Source organism: Bicyclus anynana, chromosome 2 (assembly GCF_947172395.1).
Source record: "Bicyclus anynana chromosome 2, ilBicAnyn1.1, whole genome shotgun sequence".
Taxonomy (NCBI): Eukaryota; Metazoa; Arthropoda; class Insecta; order Lepidoptera; family Nymphalidae; genus Bicyclus; species Bicyclus anynana.
The window spans coordinates 16490969-16509539 of NC_069084.1; the positions used below are offsets into that span (position 1 = coordinate 16490969).

An 18571-nucleotide genomic window follows, 5' to 3' on the forward strand; every position below is an offset into this window, starting at 1 on the left:
TACTTTTTATAGTATAATTTATTAAGGTAAAAGTTTTAAGCCTCTTATTGCAATACAGAAAAATATTTCTTCGTTAAGGGGAATGATCTCAATTTCAGAATAATCTTATTCATTGTACTTTAAGAAATATTTGACACATCTCGGAAAATTCGCCTTAACAAAGCGATAGACAAATATATCTAGAATACGTAAAACTATTACGTAAGAAACTGTTGAATCAGCAAAATGCTATTTGAAATGAGAACTATGCGTGCCAGGAGCGTTTGTGGCAGATATCGTAATGTCAGCCACTGACGATCAAGTAAGTTCACATCGGTATGATGTCATGCACATCGTGAGCAACACACGATCAGTTTTATCGGCTATCAAGGCATTAGGCAGGCATGTGAGATTAGGTACGTGATCGTCAGTGGCTGAGATAACGCTGGTTCGAATTGGCACTCGTAGAGCGAGTTCTACACGAATGTATATTTACTTAGATACCGCAAAAATAGCGATTCTCCTCTTACAATAGGTTGAGGTTCATAAAATAGGATGTCAATCCTATTTTATGAATTTCTAGAACTTGTAAATAAATTAAAATGTTTCTCACTTCGCAATCGTAGAGCGAGTACTACGCGGATTTATATTTAATAAAGTTGATACCTTAAAAAAATATTTGTAATTCTCTTACAAAACATCCTATTTTATGAACTTCTAGAACTAGATAATAAATTAAAATGTAATCCAGAGGACAACAATTTCTTAGAAACGTGGCAATCGAAATGTCTAGTACAGGTAGGTTCCTACTTTTGGGTATTGTAGGTAGGAAAAGGTTGAAATGGTTGCTAAATATAAATCCGTGGAGACAATGCTACTCGAAGTTACAAGCAGTTTTTGAAATAAGGCTTCTTCAGCATGTCTGTTTTGACTAAAATTGAAAGTTGAAACTAAAACTCGTAGAATTTGAGTGCGGCATCTCGAAGTATCGAGACTTCAATTGGAACTCTTTCTTAAGCGCAATATTTACTCCAGGATATTATGTAATTTTACAATAACCTAGTATCAAATTGAAACAGGCGTTATTTAGTGAATGTTCATTATAAATGGTGAATAATTGATTTAATAAGCTAAGTATGAACTTCGCAAATTAACGTTTTAGGGTCAACATACGAGGAAACGATTTCGGAGGTTTTTCTGTCAAATCTGGGGGAAGCTTTTGTGATTGTCGGTATTTCGCGAACTGCAAAACAAATCAATTATTCACTTTTAATTAATTAACTATTATAGACACTATGTAATGCTACATAAGCTGGTAATACTAAAAGCTAGTACCATTTGCTGAAATCCTTTAAAAATAAGGGATAGACACTGCGTCGAAATAAAAAGAAAAAGAAATACTTTCGTAGTCACGTATTTATTAATTTTCTAGAAACACCCTCATTAAATCAGAAATGCCCTGATTTTTACAGGCTTATTTGAATAAATCGAACATTTTTATATCCGACACTAAAATACAAATAAAAATATGATATGCGCCAGCACTTAGGGAGCGTTCACATTTAACGTGACATGACATATGTCACTAACCACGAGCAAGCGTTATGCCGAACTATTTTTGGTCTTTATTATAAACCTATTAAAATAAACAACAAATAAATTGACCAAATGTCATACATACATAAACCCCATAGTAATCACCGGATGACATTTGTATTTTGTATCATAGTGTGTAGATAACATTTTGTCAATTGATTTGCTGTTTATTTTAATCGGTTGATAATAAATACCAAAATGGAAAATAGGCCAGCAGTTCACCGAGTCCATACATATCTCAGACGATTTATTTACCTTCTATTGGATTTGTATCGCAAATTCACCAACAAAATTGTCTGTAATTTTTTGAGGACACACACACATCGAGAATATTTAACACCAATAAATAGATCCTGTGTCCATACACTACACACTACAATATATTTTAAATCGTTATACCCACACGTGTAATTTTAACACAATGAAAAATCGATTCTATAGGTGAACAAATAGTTTTGACAAAGGAGTAACCTCCAGCAGGCAGCTTATGGACGCTAATTGGTCTGAGATACATATTAAAGCTTTTTCTTTTTTTAATACAAAGTAATTGTCCTATATTTATTTGTTATGTTACAACATAAGGGTTCATGGTACGATAATAGTCTACAGCTCATAGCTCCTCGGTGTAGAGTTTGAGCCATTTACAGTGAAACTAGAGGTTTCCTTCTAATAATACCATTAATAGTAAGTTCAATGGTATTTTGAGAACAATAAAGCCACTGTGAACTCTGCGTGGGTATAGTAAGTGCGTTATCGACTAAGTCGTCAGGCCATTAGTAATTTTCCTATCTGTTTATCCATTGAAATATATTCTTACCAGTCAGTCGATAACGCGCTGATTATTAGTAGATGCTCTAGCGTAGTCAGCGTAGTGTACGAAATAAAGATATTTCCCATGGTTGACATTACGTTAGAGGTGAACGCCCACATATCGTTTCTTAAAAAAAGAAATCAATAAATATAATGTAATATACATCATAGAATATATCTTAACAAGGATACACAATTACGTAGTTGATATAAATTACTTTAAACTTTACTTTCCACAGTCGAATAATTGGCGTCTCAATAATTTGGCAACTTTTCATTACTACATCTCCTAAGATGAGACAAGTCTCGCTACATCTACAAGAATATTCCAGAAAGAATTTCTAATAGCAACAGTATCTATTATATTAAAAATGGCGTCCTCTATATTTAATCACAATTGACGTAACCATCTTTGTACTAAAATAATTCACTTTCACAACACTCATTAAAGGTACTTATTAGCGTAGACAGAGGAAGTAATAGACGAATACGTAGCATGAGTCGTGTTCCTTAAAAAAAAGACAACCAAGTTATGCGTTCTGCAACGAAATGAGAGAAAGCGATGTGTATTGTCACGACCAGTGCTGTTTTTCTAGACCTGCTTTGCTTTTAAAAATATATAAAATAAACGTAGTGTAAGCACAATATAACAACTTATTGGAAATTAAAATAAACAATTAGCTTAAAATAATGCTTCATTGTAATGTGTTGTGATGTAAAAAGCACGTCAAAATAGAATATCTTATGACTGACAACGAGACGTCAATCAATGGTCTATTTATTTCTCAGTCTACGCTTGCCTAGTTTATTTGTACACAACACACTAAATTGACAGCACTAAATACAAGACACAGCACAACTGTGGCTTCTCCATCAACACGACACTGACGAAGTGATCTATGTCAAATTGGCACTCATGAACGCCATGAAGAAGAACAGAATTGGTAGCACTACTATGACAGCTGTCAATTTAGTTTTGACATTTGTATACTTACACAAATATTCACGAAATATTTTCATACTCTCAACAAAACTAAATTGAGATGATAGATAAATAAGTATTTACAAAACTTTAGCTATTTTTCCGATTAATCCGCTTTTTTGTTTCATAAAATACACAATCAGATTTTAGTTATTGCCAATTTTATATAGCTTTGAAAGACAATAAGTTTAAGGTACTTAATGGTTATTTTCTCTTCTCTATTATATCTAGATTTTAATGACCTGTCATGACACATTGTATAAGGCTAAATAAAACAACATGTCATTTTAGTGTATCACTAGCTTTATAGACATGACAGCAGCGAATGTGTGGAGTGTTTAGAGCATTTATGGGCCAGGTTCAAATAATCTAGATATTTGGTATTTTTGAAACATAACCACGGACTTATATTAAGCCAGATACCGTTAACCATCTATCTCTTACTCGACTAACGTGCTCGTCAAATTTCGTATTATGTATTTCTGTTTTCAAACATCTATCGTAAATTTTCTCAAAAGATTCATTTCATAAAAAGGTAAATAGACCAATATCTAAAAAACACCCCTTTAGGTTATATTATAGCAGCAAGCGGGGTCTAGATAAATATAAGTCCGTGCTCGTACCAATGCAACTTAACAATTTATGAGTTACTGAAAACTGTAGTTAATTAATTTATACATGTCTAAGTATTACTTATAGCACACAATACAAGTTAAACATGTAATTTTGTACTTTTAACAGTGTATTTAGATTAAAAGACGTGTCAAAATTGGCAACATTTATGGTCTATGCCGATAGTTAATGTATCTCAATTTAGTTTAATATATCACTGATAGTTCAAAGAGCCGATGGACGTTGATGACCCCTTGGGACCGGGAATGGCGACCTTGACCGGAAAGCACAGTGTTGGTCGACCCCCCACTAGGTGGACTAAGGACATCAAGCGGGTTGCAGGGAGACGCTGGATGCTGGTGGCTCGAGACTGTTGTGTTTGGAAGTCCACGCAAGAAGCCTATGTCCAGCAGTGGACGTCCATCGGCTGTTAATGATGATCATGATTTCACTGACGTAAAATATAATGTATAGCTTGGCAACTTCGTTCGCAACACTCCCGATAGTCCGCGCGGGCCGGGATGCGTGTAGCGATGAATGAAAAACCCACGACTGATGCACCTCACTTTCCCGCACGCACTATTTCATACCCGCGCAGTCTTTCCCCCCGTCGCCCGCATATCATGGGAGTGTCATCAACGAACTTGTCAGACTATAGTAGACTCAACCAACTCACACACAAAGCTTAGTTTTTATGATTACATAACTGAGTCATCGCCTGCAAAGTACAGGGGTGCGGGGTGTGACGTCATAGGGGAGCGAGAGGGGCGGGCGGCATGCCCAGTCTTTATAATAGAAGACACGAATTAGAAACGACCTTCACCCATCTGATTGCCTAAAAAACTCCTGGCCAAATATTTTTCATCCATTAAACATGGGTGGATGGATGGGTGAAAGTCGTTTCTAATACGGATCTTACGACTATTATTCGATAGCGCGCGTTTCCATGCCTCTCTTTACAGCCTGTTACGCGCGGAAGAGGACTGAGTTATGTTTGCATTTCTTCTAAATATCCGATTGAAATAACGTTTAATTTAAACATTACATTAATTTATAATTCATAAATGCTGATTATTATTAACAGTCTATTTATATTTTTATACACAAACATTACTATAAATCGATGTACAATCAAAAATTGTAAATTACCAATTGTTTGCAACACCTAAGTACACCCAAAAGGAGAGTGTATGTAACTTTGACAAGAAAAGTAAATGGATATAGAAAAAAATTCGAGACTCCAGTGTATAATGTTCGAAGTTTGTCGATGTCCAGTCGACTCGCACAAAACGTTTCGCATCGACGTTTCGAATAAGAACAGCGAAGATGTGGAATGCCCTTCCGGCTTCTGTGACTCCTGACTCATCATTGCTTTTTACCAGGCATGATTGTAGTCAAACGCAAGTCTATCCTACTTCCTACTTACTATCTATACTAATACTAGCGGACTCGCTCAAGCTTCGCTAAGAATAAAAAAAGTTTCAGTAGCTGGTAAAAGGGCCGCACTCAATAATGGTAGAGGTCCATTCGTTCCCAACCGCGCTAGACTATCGTTCCTATTAGTCTTTCGAACTAATACGGGAATAGTTGTAGTGCTTGACAAATATATTTAAAAAAAAAAAAGAAATTGACTATGAAAAAAGCAGTAAATTTCAGTAACATTTGTGTATAAAGTTTTTATTTTACGTCACAAATTGTCTTTATCGTCCAAGCGCTGCTGACTTTAGCCAGGGTTCGCTTTTAATACTAAACATGTTTAGGACATGCTACCGTTCCAGCCCATATAGCCAAGTGGCACGTCGATTCTCTTTCTACGATCGCTAACGCTTCGAAAACTAGATAAATGTATGGGAATGACATTTGTTATCGACAAGTCACGTGACCAAGACTATCAGATCAAGGTAGTTTGCGAAGCGTTTGCGATCGTAGAAAAAGAATCGTCGTGCCAGTTGTATACAGGGACAGTTTTCTTAGACATAAAAGAGTAGATTAACGTGACACTGTAGAATAGAAAATTTTCAAAAATTGTTTTCCTAGCGAGATTTATCATCACTAAAGGGAACTAGTGTAGCTTGCTAGTATCTGTAGCTATGGGTTAATATTATCTTAATAAATTTTTGCCGATGTACATTCATTGCTGGACATAGACCTCTTGTAGGGACTTTCAAACGTCAGTTTTAGAATCTAGCGGTTGCAAAAATACATTCTATGTAAACAATCAAATGAGATCTTGCTTATGGCATAGTTTATCTTACTATATCTCTCACGTGCCCATCGATAAGAACTGTGATAAAGCCTTGGAATTATCTTTTCTATCCACACCAAAAGATTTTAGGCATCGAACATATTTATATACTCACAGGCACAATTATCCGTCCACTTTAATATACTCGCGTCAAATTAAAGTGGGCAGATAATTGTGCCTTACAGTTTATTTTAAGATATTTACGAAATCCTTTTCTACATTATTATATTGGTTAACATATTTTATTGTGGAATATAACAAAAAATTGTTGAGTCATCTTTATGACTGGTATTTTTTTAATTAAGCACATTTTGTAGTCTTTAAACATTAATGTTCTTAATTTAGTCTCTTTTTCAAACATTTATATTGCAGAGAATTCGTGCAAATGTTTTTTTTTCGTTCATCGTGAATATGTTATATAGTTCACTCACTTTTTCATTATAAACACTCACTTTAGTCTTGAGCACTTTCAAAATTTAGAAGAAAAAAACTCCATTCTTGCAAATGGTGACTGAAATGGTCCATTCAATATTATATGATTTTTGGAAACACCTTTGTCCTTTATAATTTTAACCAGAAAAAGGAAAATTTACTCGATGTTAAAGTTTTTTTTAATCACTCTATTCGATGTCTCCCTTCAACGCTTGGTCGAGGACGGTCTTGGACGCTATCTCCACGGTGACAGTCTTGCTGATGGTAGACAGCTGGGTCTGGTCTGCCGCTGAGGTCTCGTGGGGCTCCGTGAGGATCCGGAGCGACAGCACCTTGGCACGCTGGAAGGCCATCGTCGTGTCCTTTGCGAGGAATCTGAAACAAATATACTTGATATGGATTTGTACTTAAATACACTATTTAATATATTTGGTAAAATATTATTATGTGCATAGTCAGTATTTATTTGAAAATTTAGTATATGTACATAAAAACGTACGAATGTACACGTGCGAATAACCAAGACATATTTTTCATGACATTTGCTTATGGTACTGAGTGCAAAAAAAGTTTTCATCGTTTGGTATATGGAAGTAGTTACGCGTTTATGAATCACTTTGGTTATTGTAGTGTCCAAAGTGCTTGTAAACTGAGCCTACTTGAAATAAATGATTTTTGATTTGATTTGATTTCCCTAAATTATATATCTGCTGAATTGTGACTAACAATGGTACAATATAAATACTTACAATATAAAAAAAAAATCCAACACAATCTATTGATTAAATCAGCGTGCAAATTTTGACAGTATTTTACAATAATATGTTAAACTTGTTTAAAAACAAATTAAATTAAACAACTCGTGAATATTTTTTCGTTTACATAATGTTTCATGTGTACCTGGAACACTTTAGCAAAATAACGAAAGTGATGCATAAACGCGTAACTACGTAACTTTTTTTTGCACTTAGTACCTTAAGCAAAATGTCATACCTCAAAACCAAGTTTACGCGTCTGGGTAAACTTGGTTTTGAGGTCTGGGATGTGTCATATGTAGTCTCAGACCAATTAATGTATAGGACCTGCCTCGCTAGACGTTACTTTTCTGTCAAAGTATATGATCAACGATCTAATGCGATTATAAATACTGTCTCTATAGAATCGATGTTAAATAGTTGTAATTGTGTTCGTCGGTTAAAGAGCTCCGTAAAAATACCTTTTTGTGTAGTTGAATTGTGTAAAAAACGAGCAAAAACTTCTAGTTTTGTATAAGATATATACCAAATCTAAGCTCGTTTTCCTCAGAAAATGACAGACAATTTTGTTCGTGACTATGAGTGCGATACAGGTCCTTCTATAATTGGTCTGAGTATGTAGTTGTGCACTCACTGGACCGCGATGTAGCAGATGATGACGGCGGTGCCGGCGGCCAGCACGCGCGGCACGGGCGACGGGAACAGCTGCGCCACCGCCCACGCCGCGCCCACCGCGCCGCACACACACGCCACGCCCAGCACCGTGCGCGCCCAGTGCGCCACCGTGAACCCGCGCTCCCACTCCACCCTGCGCACACATATTAGCATTACAATTACACAGCACTACAACTGCAACAGATGACATCAGAAGTGGGATAGTCTTCGATCATTAATAACAGGACCTGCCTCGCTGGCCGTTACCCCTCTGGCAAATATCAAAAATCAATGATCTAACGCGTTTATAAAAACTGTTGCTATAGAATCGATGTTTCATTGTAATCGTTTTCGTCGTGTAAAGAGCTCCCTAAAAATGCCGGTTTGTGTAATTGAATGGCATAAAAAACGACCAACAACTTGTAGTTTAGTAAAAGATGGAGTAACGTTACATTTGTAAGTATTTCTACCATAATTTTATCAAATTTGTAATAAACACAATTTCTTAAAAGAATCGATTCTTTTGACAGAACACCTAAAAATCGATCAAGTAATCGAACATTCTATGTATACATTCTGTGGATAGTCTAAGCGATGTGTTGGTTAGTGTGTGTAAAAATTACGCGTGTGTGTATTGCGAGTCAAATATATAGTTGTGTGTAGTGTATGGACACATAATACATTTTATGGTGTTAAATGTTTTCGATGTGTGAGTTTACCTTGTCCCCCTCAAAAAACGACAGACTTTTTGTTGGTGAATTTGGGTGCGAAACAGGTCCATTGTCTAAATAGTCAAAGGGGATAGTCTAAGTAAGGAGTAGGTATAGGTAAGTAAGAGAAAAGCGTCCGACCCGAGCGGCGTGCGAGCGCGACACTCGCCTGTTTACGTCCCCTCCATGGTGGTGCGACCATATACGTTTTTGCTAAAACACGCAGTGCGCCAGGCCTGACGTGGGCGTGGGCAGTCCCTGGCGGAATGGTTCCCACCATAGAAATAGCACACGCAAGCTATGGGCCTATGGCAACTGTGCCGGAACTGCTGAGTGTTGGTCCTCGCATCAGCACCAGAATCTAATAGTGATACACGCTATTAAATCCTGGTGTGGGTGCCTTTGAAAGGTAATGGACTCCGATTTATAGGTATTCGATAAGAACTCTTGAAGCGCGACACAAAATCATACAGCGCCATCTGTTGACAGATTTCAGCAAATGTTCGTAATATTTTTCATACTAGAAAGTAATTTGAATTTAAAAAATTCCCACTTCTGATATGGCACCTGAGATTTTTATCCAAATCCAAATACGAGTGATGATGCAGTCTAATACGGAAACAGGCTAACTTGTTAGGAGGAGAATGAAAATCCACTCCTCTTTCGGTTCCTACACGTCTTACCGAAACGCTAAATGGCGGTACGTCTTTGCCAGTAGGGTGGTAACTAGCAAGGGCCGAAGCCTCCCACCACCTCCCCTGGATCAATTAAGAAAACCTCAATCGGCCCAGCCGGGGATCGAACTCAGGAGCTCCGTCTTGTAAATCTACCGCGCGTAGGAGGCATACCGGAGGCCGTCAGGATTTACGATATATCGAAAACCACCTGACGTACAAAGATGAAATTTGGCAGGGAGGTAGGTTAGAAAGTTAAGCGAGAGGGCCGGATTCAGGGGCAAGCCATATCAATGATACAGGACCCCCGGAATACAGGGGCTACTTACGTTTAAAAGCAAAAATTAGTAAAAGTTGGAAACGCATAGGTTAAGTCTTACTTGTTCGTCTGTTGCACAATGTAGGGAGTGTTGCAGACCTTGCATTTTAGACCGTCAGTGCCAGTTGAACTCTGAAATCATACAAGATATATTAAAAAAAGATCTATTATTTCTTTAATTATAATAAAAACCGAACAAGCTGATGTCTCCCAAATGTCATATAGTTATAAAAAGGAACAAGATTCCCATTTAATGTTATGTGCGCCCCCGAGATCGTGAGTTACAAGATCCAAGAAGGTGACGTCAGATATCGGGGACCTCGTCATCGCCGGCCACAACCACAAACACAAGCTACACAGCTACTTCTGCTGTGTAGCTTGTGTTTGTGGTCTGGGAAGCGTTGTCAGTCATTATAGTAGGGGAGCCCGTGATGCTATATTTACAGTTACTCAAACGTCATTGGAGTCGATTAGATTTGGTAGATTAGATGATAGAAAGAATAAATGGTTATACACTGCCGTTATGCCGTGTAGAAACCGAAACTTTTTTCGCTTTCAGCAGTGGGGAAATTAACTACATACTTTAAAAACTATTTTTATTACTTCGGCTTACTGAAATAATCAGAAAACATGAGCGATTATTCAGGAGATCAGTTCATTCAAAATAAGTAAAAAATTAACCGCGCTAGTGGCTTGATAACAGAAATATAAGGGTTTTATTTTGTAACTTTAAAACCCTCCTATTCGTCAGATTATCGAAATGCACACCTTTTCACCAGCTATCAACTCACCTACCTCTTACTCTGACGCGCTGATTGAATATTTCTGTAGTTAGTTTTTTTTGGTTGCCCTAAACGTACCTACCAATATTAAGGGCTCTTACATGGTGGAGGTACTGAACAACGTGCAACGTATACTCCCTTATGTTAATCTGTTGCGCTCGAGTAACTGCAGAAATCCCCTTTTCGGCTCCCTTACTATTATAGTAGGACTCAAAAGTAATTACAAATATAAGAAAACTAATGTCGAACAAAGGTTATGATTCACAACACTTGTCAGGACAACTTAATTAACAAATCAAACTGTAACCAAAATAAGACCCTAGAATGACAGAGAATGACCTTGAGAGTCACGCACTTGTGAACGATGTGTGTAGGGTTAAAGGATCCTTTGACTATTAACAAACACTTCCCTTTTCCACTCAAGTCACTCTCCCCACCTATCCCAAGTAATCCATTAAGAATTACACAACAAGAGATGTGGACGGCTCGAACGCCACGAGCACACTGAAGGCAACACGAGATCGAGCGACGTCATATGGTGCTGTGAGTTCGCTCACCTCTACGAGCCACCTGCGCAGGCAGTCGTGGTGCACGGCGGCCACGTCGCCGGTGCAGCGGCACGGCGTGATGAGCGGCTCCTGGCGCGCGCTGTCGTAGCAGATCCAGCAATCGCGGCTCGAGCCCACGCTGCCCACCAGGGAGTCCGTCTCCACGCTCTGCAACATTTTGTTGTTATTACCATCTAGAGCAGTGATTCCCAAAGTGGTCTATTTCGACCCCTAGGGGTCTATGAAAAAAAATTTAGGGGTCCATGAAATGAAAATGGGGTTCCACGATAGTGTATCTTAACACTTACACTGATAGTACCTATTTACTTACATCATACTATTTTATATCTTTATTATTAAAGCATCAAGTTCCTCCTTCTCACTAAAAATATTGACTTATTGCTTATGTTAATTTATTTATAGTTTATTTTATGTTTATTTAATGTTACGTATATTTTACATAACAGATACAAAATTTGTTTTAATTTAATCAGTGATTCTGAGTAGTAAATTAACATGTGTTTTTATTTTAAGTGTTTAACACTAAACTTCACTGCAGTTAGAAATTTACAGGAAATCAATATCAGGTAAGTAGGGAGTCTACCCAACACGGAAAAACATGGTAAGGGGTCTACGACACAAAAAAGTTTGGGGAACTCTGATCTAGAGTATAGCATTCAATAAATTCACTAGAATCCAACCATTTTATGGTAGGCGTCTACAGATCATCAATCCATCAAACGGATTTTTAATTTTACGGTAGATAAATTCCGTTTGAAGCGATCCGTAAAGATGTGGATCAGTGGACGCACTTTTAGACAAAGAATATTAAAATCTATTTAATGCGATGTGTCCGATACGTACGATGCGGATCTGTGAACGTCTCCCATTAGGGACCAAAGCTCTATAGACAAATCGCAAAACTATAAGTCATTGTCTGCGCAGTACAGGAGTGTACTCGTATTATATGACAACAGACATGGGTGAGACAGAGGAATGTATGAACTTATTCGCTCACCTCTGTATCTCTCTGTATCTCTCTGTACCTCTGTACCTCTGTATGCGCAAACGGAAGAATGAGATAGGATGCTAAGAATAAATAGATATACACAAGTGTTCGGTAGTGCCTGTGAGGTTATATTAAAATAAACTATTTCTTTCTTCATGTGGTGTACATAAAACTTACAGAATATTATTGGTTCCTTTGCGATTTAGAAAAGTTCAGGGTGGTTAAGCCATCGTGATTTATATTACAAAACTGTCGCAGCCTTTATAATAACCTCATTAATTTGTGTACTACAAAATAAGTATCCAGAGCTGCTGCATTTCTCTGTACTTTATGCATTTAAGATAAAAATAACACATTTCCTCGAACTATAAATAAACGCTTTTTACAATACAAACATCTCTCAAGTAGCAATATACAGATAAACTGGTATTTACCTATTATATTACAGAAAAGAGTGAGTAAGAAATGATAATAATAGTATAGTAGTTTAAAGGTCAGCAAAACAAAACAACACAATCTATACCGGCTAGGGCTACATAAGCAGACGACGCCCCGCGGTTTCTCCCGCGTAGTTTTCGTTTCCACGAGCATAGGGTGATAAAATATAGCCTACTAGCGAACGCCCGCGATTTGGTCCGCGCCTACCCTAAGTATCCTATATCTGTCTTCTGGTTCTAAGCTACTTCTCCACCAATTTTCAGCAAAATCGGTCCAGTCGTTTTGAGTTGAGATGAGTTGAGATTATTGAGAGATTGAGTTGTAAATACTGTAACTAAGAGGACTTTCTTTTATATATAGATGACATTTACAAATAACATGGCTTTCAAGAGATTACTCCCAACAATACCACTAACTTTTTCTGTTTATAATATTAGTATAGAATAGGTGTCGATAACCTCCAACATCAATTATCAAATTATTTATATGTTAGTAATTATCAACTTTATATATTATATACTGTAGCATACAAAACAGCTAAATTTATGAGATCAACTGACAAATTCAAGCCTAAAAAAATCCACAAAAATCCACATTATGGGAATGGCCTCGACACTAAAGGATCATGAGTTACCGCAGGAATACATATCTTAAGAAAGATAATGGCGTATTGAATAAATCCTCCAACTGTCAATACAAAGAATACTAAGATGGTAGCAGAGCGTGGTTCAAAGAGAGATTAAATTTTAATAAGCACGTATGCCGTGTTGGCTGTGTACAATTATATTGTCTGTGGTTTAATATTTATCTTCTGTCATTTCCTCTCTCTCTGTGTTAACTGCTTAATAAAATGTCTTGCATTAATTAAAGGTTAAAATGTAGACGTTTTATAAAAGGATTACATAGACTTGAATTGAGAACTTCCTCCTTTTTTTGAAAGTCGGTTAAGAAGCAGAATGGCGTACTTAATAAATCTACCAACTGAAAATTAAGAGTTGTTATATAAAACGTGAAAATATATATAGTCAACACTCACCACCTGAGCGGCACAATCGGCAATAGATCTCACAGGCTTTGCATACAGTGACATGGCGTATAAAACACTCCACACAGAGTACCGCCAGTGGTGGACAAGCCTCAGTATGAACAGCGCCTTTTGACGCCACGACAGACGCGCAAACACTTCCAGGATCTGCGGACTTACGGACTTTGCACCATTCGACAAAAGAAAACAATAATATGACAAGATCTTCAAAATTACTAAAACTGCAAAAGCCACAGAATGCATCGTAAGTCCAAAAACTAACAACTAATTATTGAAATAATTTGATTATTCAAATCTTCAAGATGATAGCATTTTTTTACATAAAATGATGCAATCCACTGAATGGGTGGCTAAGATTATCCAGGACAAGAGACATAACATGTCTCAGTAGAACAAAAAGTTCTATTAAAAATATAATAATAACAGTTGTAAGCCATTTTAGAGAGACATCCCACAAATACCAACCGGGAGTCGAACCCGGTTGTGCCCGGTCTCCATGGTAAATCACATCAAAGCGATAAAAATTTCGATGTAAAAACCTACAGAGTTTACAATATAGGCTTGGCTCAGCTAACTTTTTGGTTTCGACAATTTCACCCTCGTGGCTACGAACCACTAAAATGGCGGAACAGACGACATACAAAAACAACAAGCAAGACATTTTTGTCTAGACACAGAACAAAAGCATAAAAGCTGACGACCGGCAACCCTTATGACACCAAATGAAGAGATTCTGACAACACAAACTATGACCCAATATGAAGAGATTCTGACAAGACAAGTTATGACTCGAAATGAAGAAGTTCCTAACGAAAATTACTTAAATCAACTAACGACGGTATTGTGCCCTCAGTTTATTTAACTTAATGAACTAAAAACACGATGAGAAATCAGTCAAACACCGATAAACATTTTAACACTTCTTTCTTTAACAAAAACAAAACACTATTATTTGCTTGCTCTACATCCATTTTAAATCCGTGAGTTCATAAATAACACTTAAATTAGAACTATTTAGAACTTAACTATGCAGAATACGACTATGCTCTAAGCCGGCAGTGTAAAAATGATACGAATTTATTCCTTAAATTACAATAAACAATACAATAAACGCATTTTATCATGTGAACTACTTTTAAATGTAGATTAAAATGGAAAAAGGAGATACTAAAAATCTAACGTATTAAGACTCTTTCACATTATTATCACATCCATGAAGAATTACTTGTTTATATCCTCGTATATTTTATTTTTAATATTTTCTAATTTAATTAGTTTGTATTTTCTTTTCAGTTTATAAGGTTTACTTATTGTGTCAGACGACAGATTAGCAGTTATTAGCTTCAACAACACCGATATCGTGTCACCTAAGCATATTCTTCTTGTTTCGTACCTCAGACTAATAACATGAGGTCCTGCCTCGCTAGATTTATAGTTGTAAAATAATAATAAATAAACTTCTAGTTTAGTATAAGATATATACCAAATCTAAGTTCGTTTTCCTCAGAAAATGAAAGACAAATTTATTCGTGAATTTGGGTGTGATACTAGTCTTTATGTATTTGGATGATATTTTTGGTTTCATCTCGCTATGGCTTTAGTTTTATAAAAACTAGACAAGTATTGTGTGATAATGTGTTATGAGGCCAGATCTTAGAATAGAGAAAACAAAATAGTATTCAATAATATGAAGGCCAGATAAAAATTACCAACAAGTACTCGTATATTTGTATGGTGTGTGTTATGTTTGTGTGTTGGGAGTTTGTGTAAGTGTGTAAGAGCCTTTACTATTGTTCACACATCAGCGAGAGAAATGTTGTTGACCGATTAATTAGTGATATGAACGGTGTATTATTTGTGCCATAATCGGCTCTAGATAATTGCTAAATGCTTGTTATTCATTGTTAACAATCATAACAATGGTCTAGTTGCATAAATATGTAAAAAAACACTGTAATAATACAAAAAAATAATGTAGTTTATGGTCACCCAATCAGCGCTAACATTGAATACATCCAAAATCGCAAAACAACCGACAGCAAAAACAAAATCATCACTATGTCACATTAGGTGATGATTTTGAACATACCAACATATATTATCACACAAAACTGTGATGGCTTTTCCATTTCATCCAAAGAGAACATTCGAATGATAATGTAACTTTTCTTTGACTTGTAATTACCATTCATATTTTGTCGTTAACTGCCAGTTGGTTCAATAGTTAGCCTACTTCGATTCATGAGGTCATTTCATTTTACAAGAACCACAGTAGCGGCCCCCTCCTCTGCCTCACAGAGCAAGTCAAGTCGTCGGTTCCAATGATCATCATTAACATCTGACAGTGATCATTACAGAGGCATATCGTTTTAAGCATTCCATTTCTTATTGGAATTAATAAAACGTGGAGCAGATCCTCTTGTATATGAGAGTGAAGGCTAGTGCCCTCTAGCGATTAGCCTTAGGCTGATGATGACCATTCACTATGGATGTTCAGCGCTGCAAGGCGTCGTCCTAGTTGGCGATTATTTTTATTGTATGACAAAATCGCATCATTTGTTTTAGTTAGCCTGTTAGGATGACGCCTAAGTCCCTTGTAAGCAACAGTCGGCATCCTCGTATTTCCCATCGATCTCACCAAGGGACCGTTGGGCGGGTTGAGCCGCTCAGGCGCCATGCGGTTCCGCAGCACGCAGGGGAGCACAGCGCGACCTCACCTTGGCATCGTTGGGCGGGCGGTGCGGCGCTAGCAGGTCGGCGAGGCGCGCGTCGTCGAGCTGGCGCGCGAGCAGCCGCCGCGGGTTGAGCAACCAGAGCCGCTCGGGCGCCATGCAGCTCCGCAGCACGCAGGGGAGCACAGCGCGACCTCACCTTGGCATCGTTGGGCGGGCGGTGCGGCGCTAGCAGGTCGGCGAGGCGCGCGTCGTCAAGCTGGCGCGCGAGCAGCCGCCGCGGGTTGAGCAACCAGAGCCGCTCGGGCGCCATGCAGTTCCGCAGCACGCAGGGGAGTACAGCGCGACCTCACCTTGGCATCGTTGGGCGGGCGGTGCGGCGCTAGCAGGTCGGCCAGGCGCGCGTCGTCGAGCTGGCGCGCGAGCAGCCGCCGCGGGTTGAGCAACCAGAGCCGCTCGGGCGCCATGCAGTTCCACAGCACGCAGGGGAACCATAGCGCGACACCGATCTCCACTATGCGGAACACCAGGTCGTGCCAGTTGCGCGACCCGACCGGTACTCTGTTGTGTGGGCGAAAAAGGCATATTTCAATTGTTATTGCTTTATACGGACGCTAAAACTGCTGACACAGTCATAAGACACATTTGGCAGCGTGAGGAGGACTCAAATATCGTTTAGTTTAGATATTATTATTCAAACAAAATTGACCTTCAAGTTCTTGTTATATCAGTGCCAGTCAAAGGTACTATAATAATCCGTCTATTTTGGCGTCTGATGATTACTCACTTGGCCTTCCAGAACTCGCTGAGCGTCTCACTGGCTAGAAAGCCCACGATGAGGATGAGCATCAGCGCCTGGCTGACCAGGCCCACGCGCGACTGGTGCAGCTGCGAGTGGTTCACCGAGCGCGGGTCCACACTGCCATCGGGGTCCGCCAGGTCTGTCTGGACTCCCTGTAACAAATGGGTATTTATTATTTAACTTGCCCTATTAGAGCAGTACCGATCCCTCAAAGCTCGAGTAACGGAAAAGAGCAGTAAAAATAAGAAAAACAACTAAAATTCAAGACTTATTTGCAACATTTAAAAAATAAAAATTTCATTGGACTGGGCGTATGACAAGGGAGAGGAAAGAGGAATTGCGGGAAATTGGCACAAAAGATAAAAGAGTGTATGTCGAGCTGTGTGGATATGACCTATTTTTTGGGGGCCAATTAGAGAGTAAAGAAGATGAATAAATAAGTGGTGTAACCTGTTTAGTGACGAGAGTGTCTTGAACATCGTCCCCCTCCGCAGCGGTAGAAGGTCCGGCGCGCGGCGAGACGATCGTTAGCACTTTGGTTTCCTTCAGGAACTCTCCGCGAAGCTGGAACAATTACAATTTTATATGACAAATACTATGGCATAACCATAGGGTAGCACTGGCCAAATGTCACGGGCCCACGGTCTAATGGATCGTCCGATACGAGAGGCTGTGAACTAAAAAATAATCGAACATCAAATAAGAAATGGTCAGCCAGCCCGAGAGGATATTATTAGGTAATCTAACATTAAAAACGAATATTTTTCTAAGGCGCCATACAATGAATTCGCCAATTAGTTCGTAAATGGGCAAATACCACATATCCTGACCGAGCTTGCAAATGGCCCATGGTGATGATGGTTTCTTACGTTTCATCAGGTGATAGTAGTTTAAAAAAACGTCATTACATAGAGCAACAATTCACAGAGCATTCAAAGAACATGCTCTAAAATTTATTACCCTGTGTTCATCAACTTGAGGCGTAGGTTAAGCCTATAATTAAACCGGCAACTATATTTCAGACCGTAATAAAACAGCGTGCTTATTTCTGCTGCCAAGCAGTGTTACTCTGTAACAGAAGTGAACAGGGAAGCAGTACCGACTTCCCTAAGATGCTTTTTATGCTTATAACCAGCATAATAGCTCCTGCATATATTCCCTAAGATATTAATCAACAAACCTTAAACTGTAAGGTGTATTATACCACACACGCTACACTACGGTAACCCAACAATGGCGCATTAGCGTGACCTTAGCACACCACAAAAGGATCGAGTAAGCATTAAATATGATTGTATCCTATAAGAATCTATTGTTGCCAATCTTTAGAGCGCCTTTTAAAATAATTCAAAGGTATAATACATAATACTGTATTGTTTGAAACATTTTCCTTCCTCATAAAATCCGCAACGTCATCATTATCGATGATTTGGTGCCAAATTTAAATACAGTTTCAAACAATGAATCAAAATGTAGTAAGTGTAAGACAAGTCTGAAAAAGGAAAAA

General features: G+C 38.2%; 1 protein-coding gene across 2 annotated transcripts in view; it reads right to left on the minus strand.

Moving 5' to 3' along the window:
• Positions 1-702: 702 nt before the first annotated feature.
• LOC112050265 (uncharacterized) overlaps positions 703-18571 on the minus strand; it is a 98532-nt gene continuing 80663 nt past the window's right edge. For both annotated transcript variants that reach the window (XM_052888208.1, XM_052888210.1), the window contains exons 7-13: positions 17515-17628; positions 17050-17216; positions 16616-16823; positions 11108-11266; positions 9830-9900; positions 8046-8219; positions 703-7031 (exon numbers count right to left, since the gene is read on the minus strand). In XM_052888208.1, the coding sequence (XP_052744168.1) occupies positions 6845-7031; positions 8046-8219; positions 9830-9900; positions 11108-11266; positions 16616-16823; positions 17050-17216; positions 17515-17628 (1080 nt within the window). In that variant the 3' untranslated portion in view covers positions 703-6844. The remainder of the gene's footprint in view (positions 7032-8045; positions 8220-9829; positions 9901-11107; positions 11267-16615; positions 16824-17049; positions 17217-17514; positions 17629-18571) is intronic.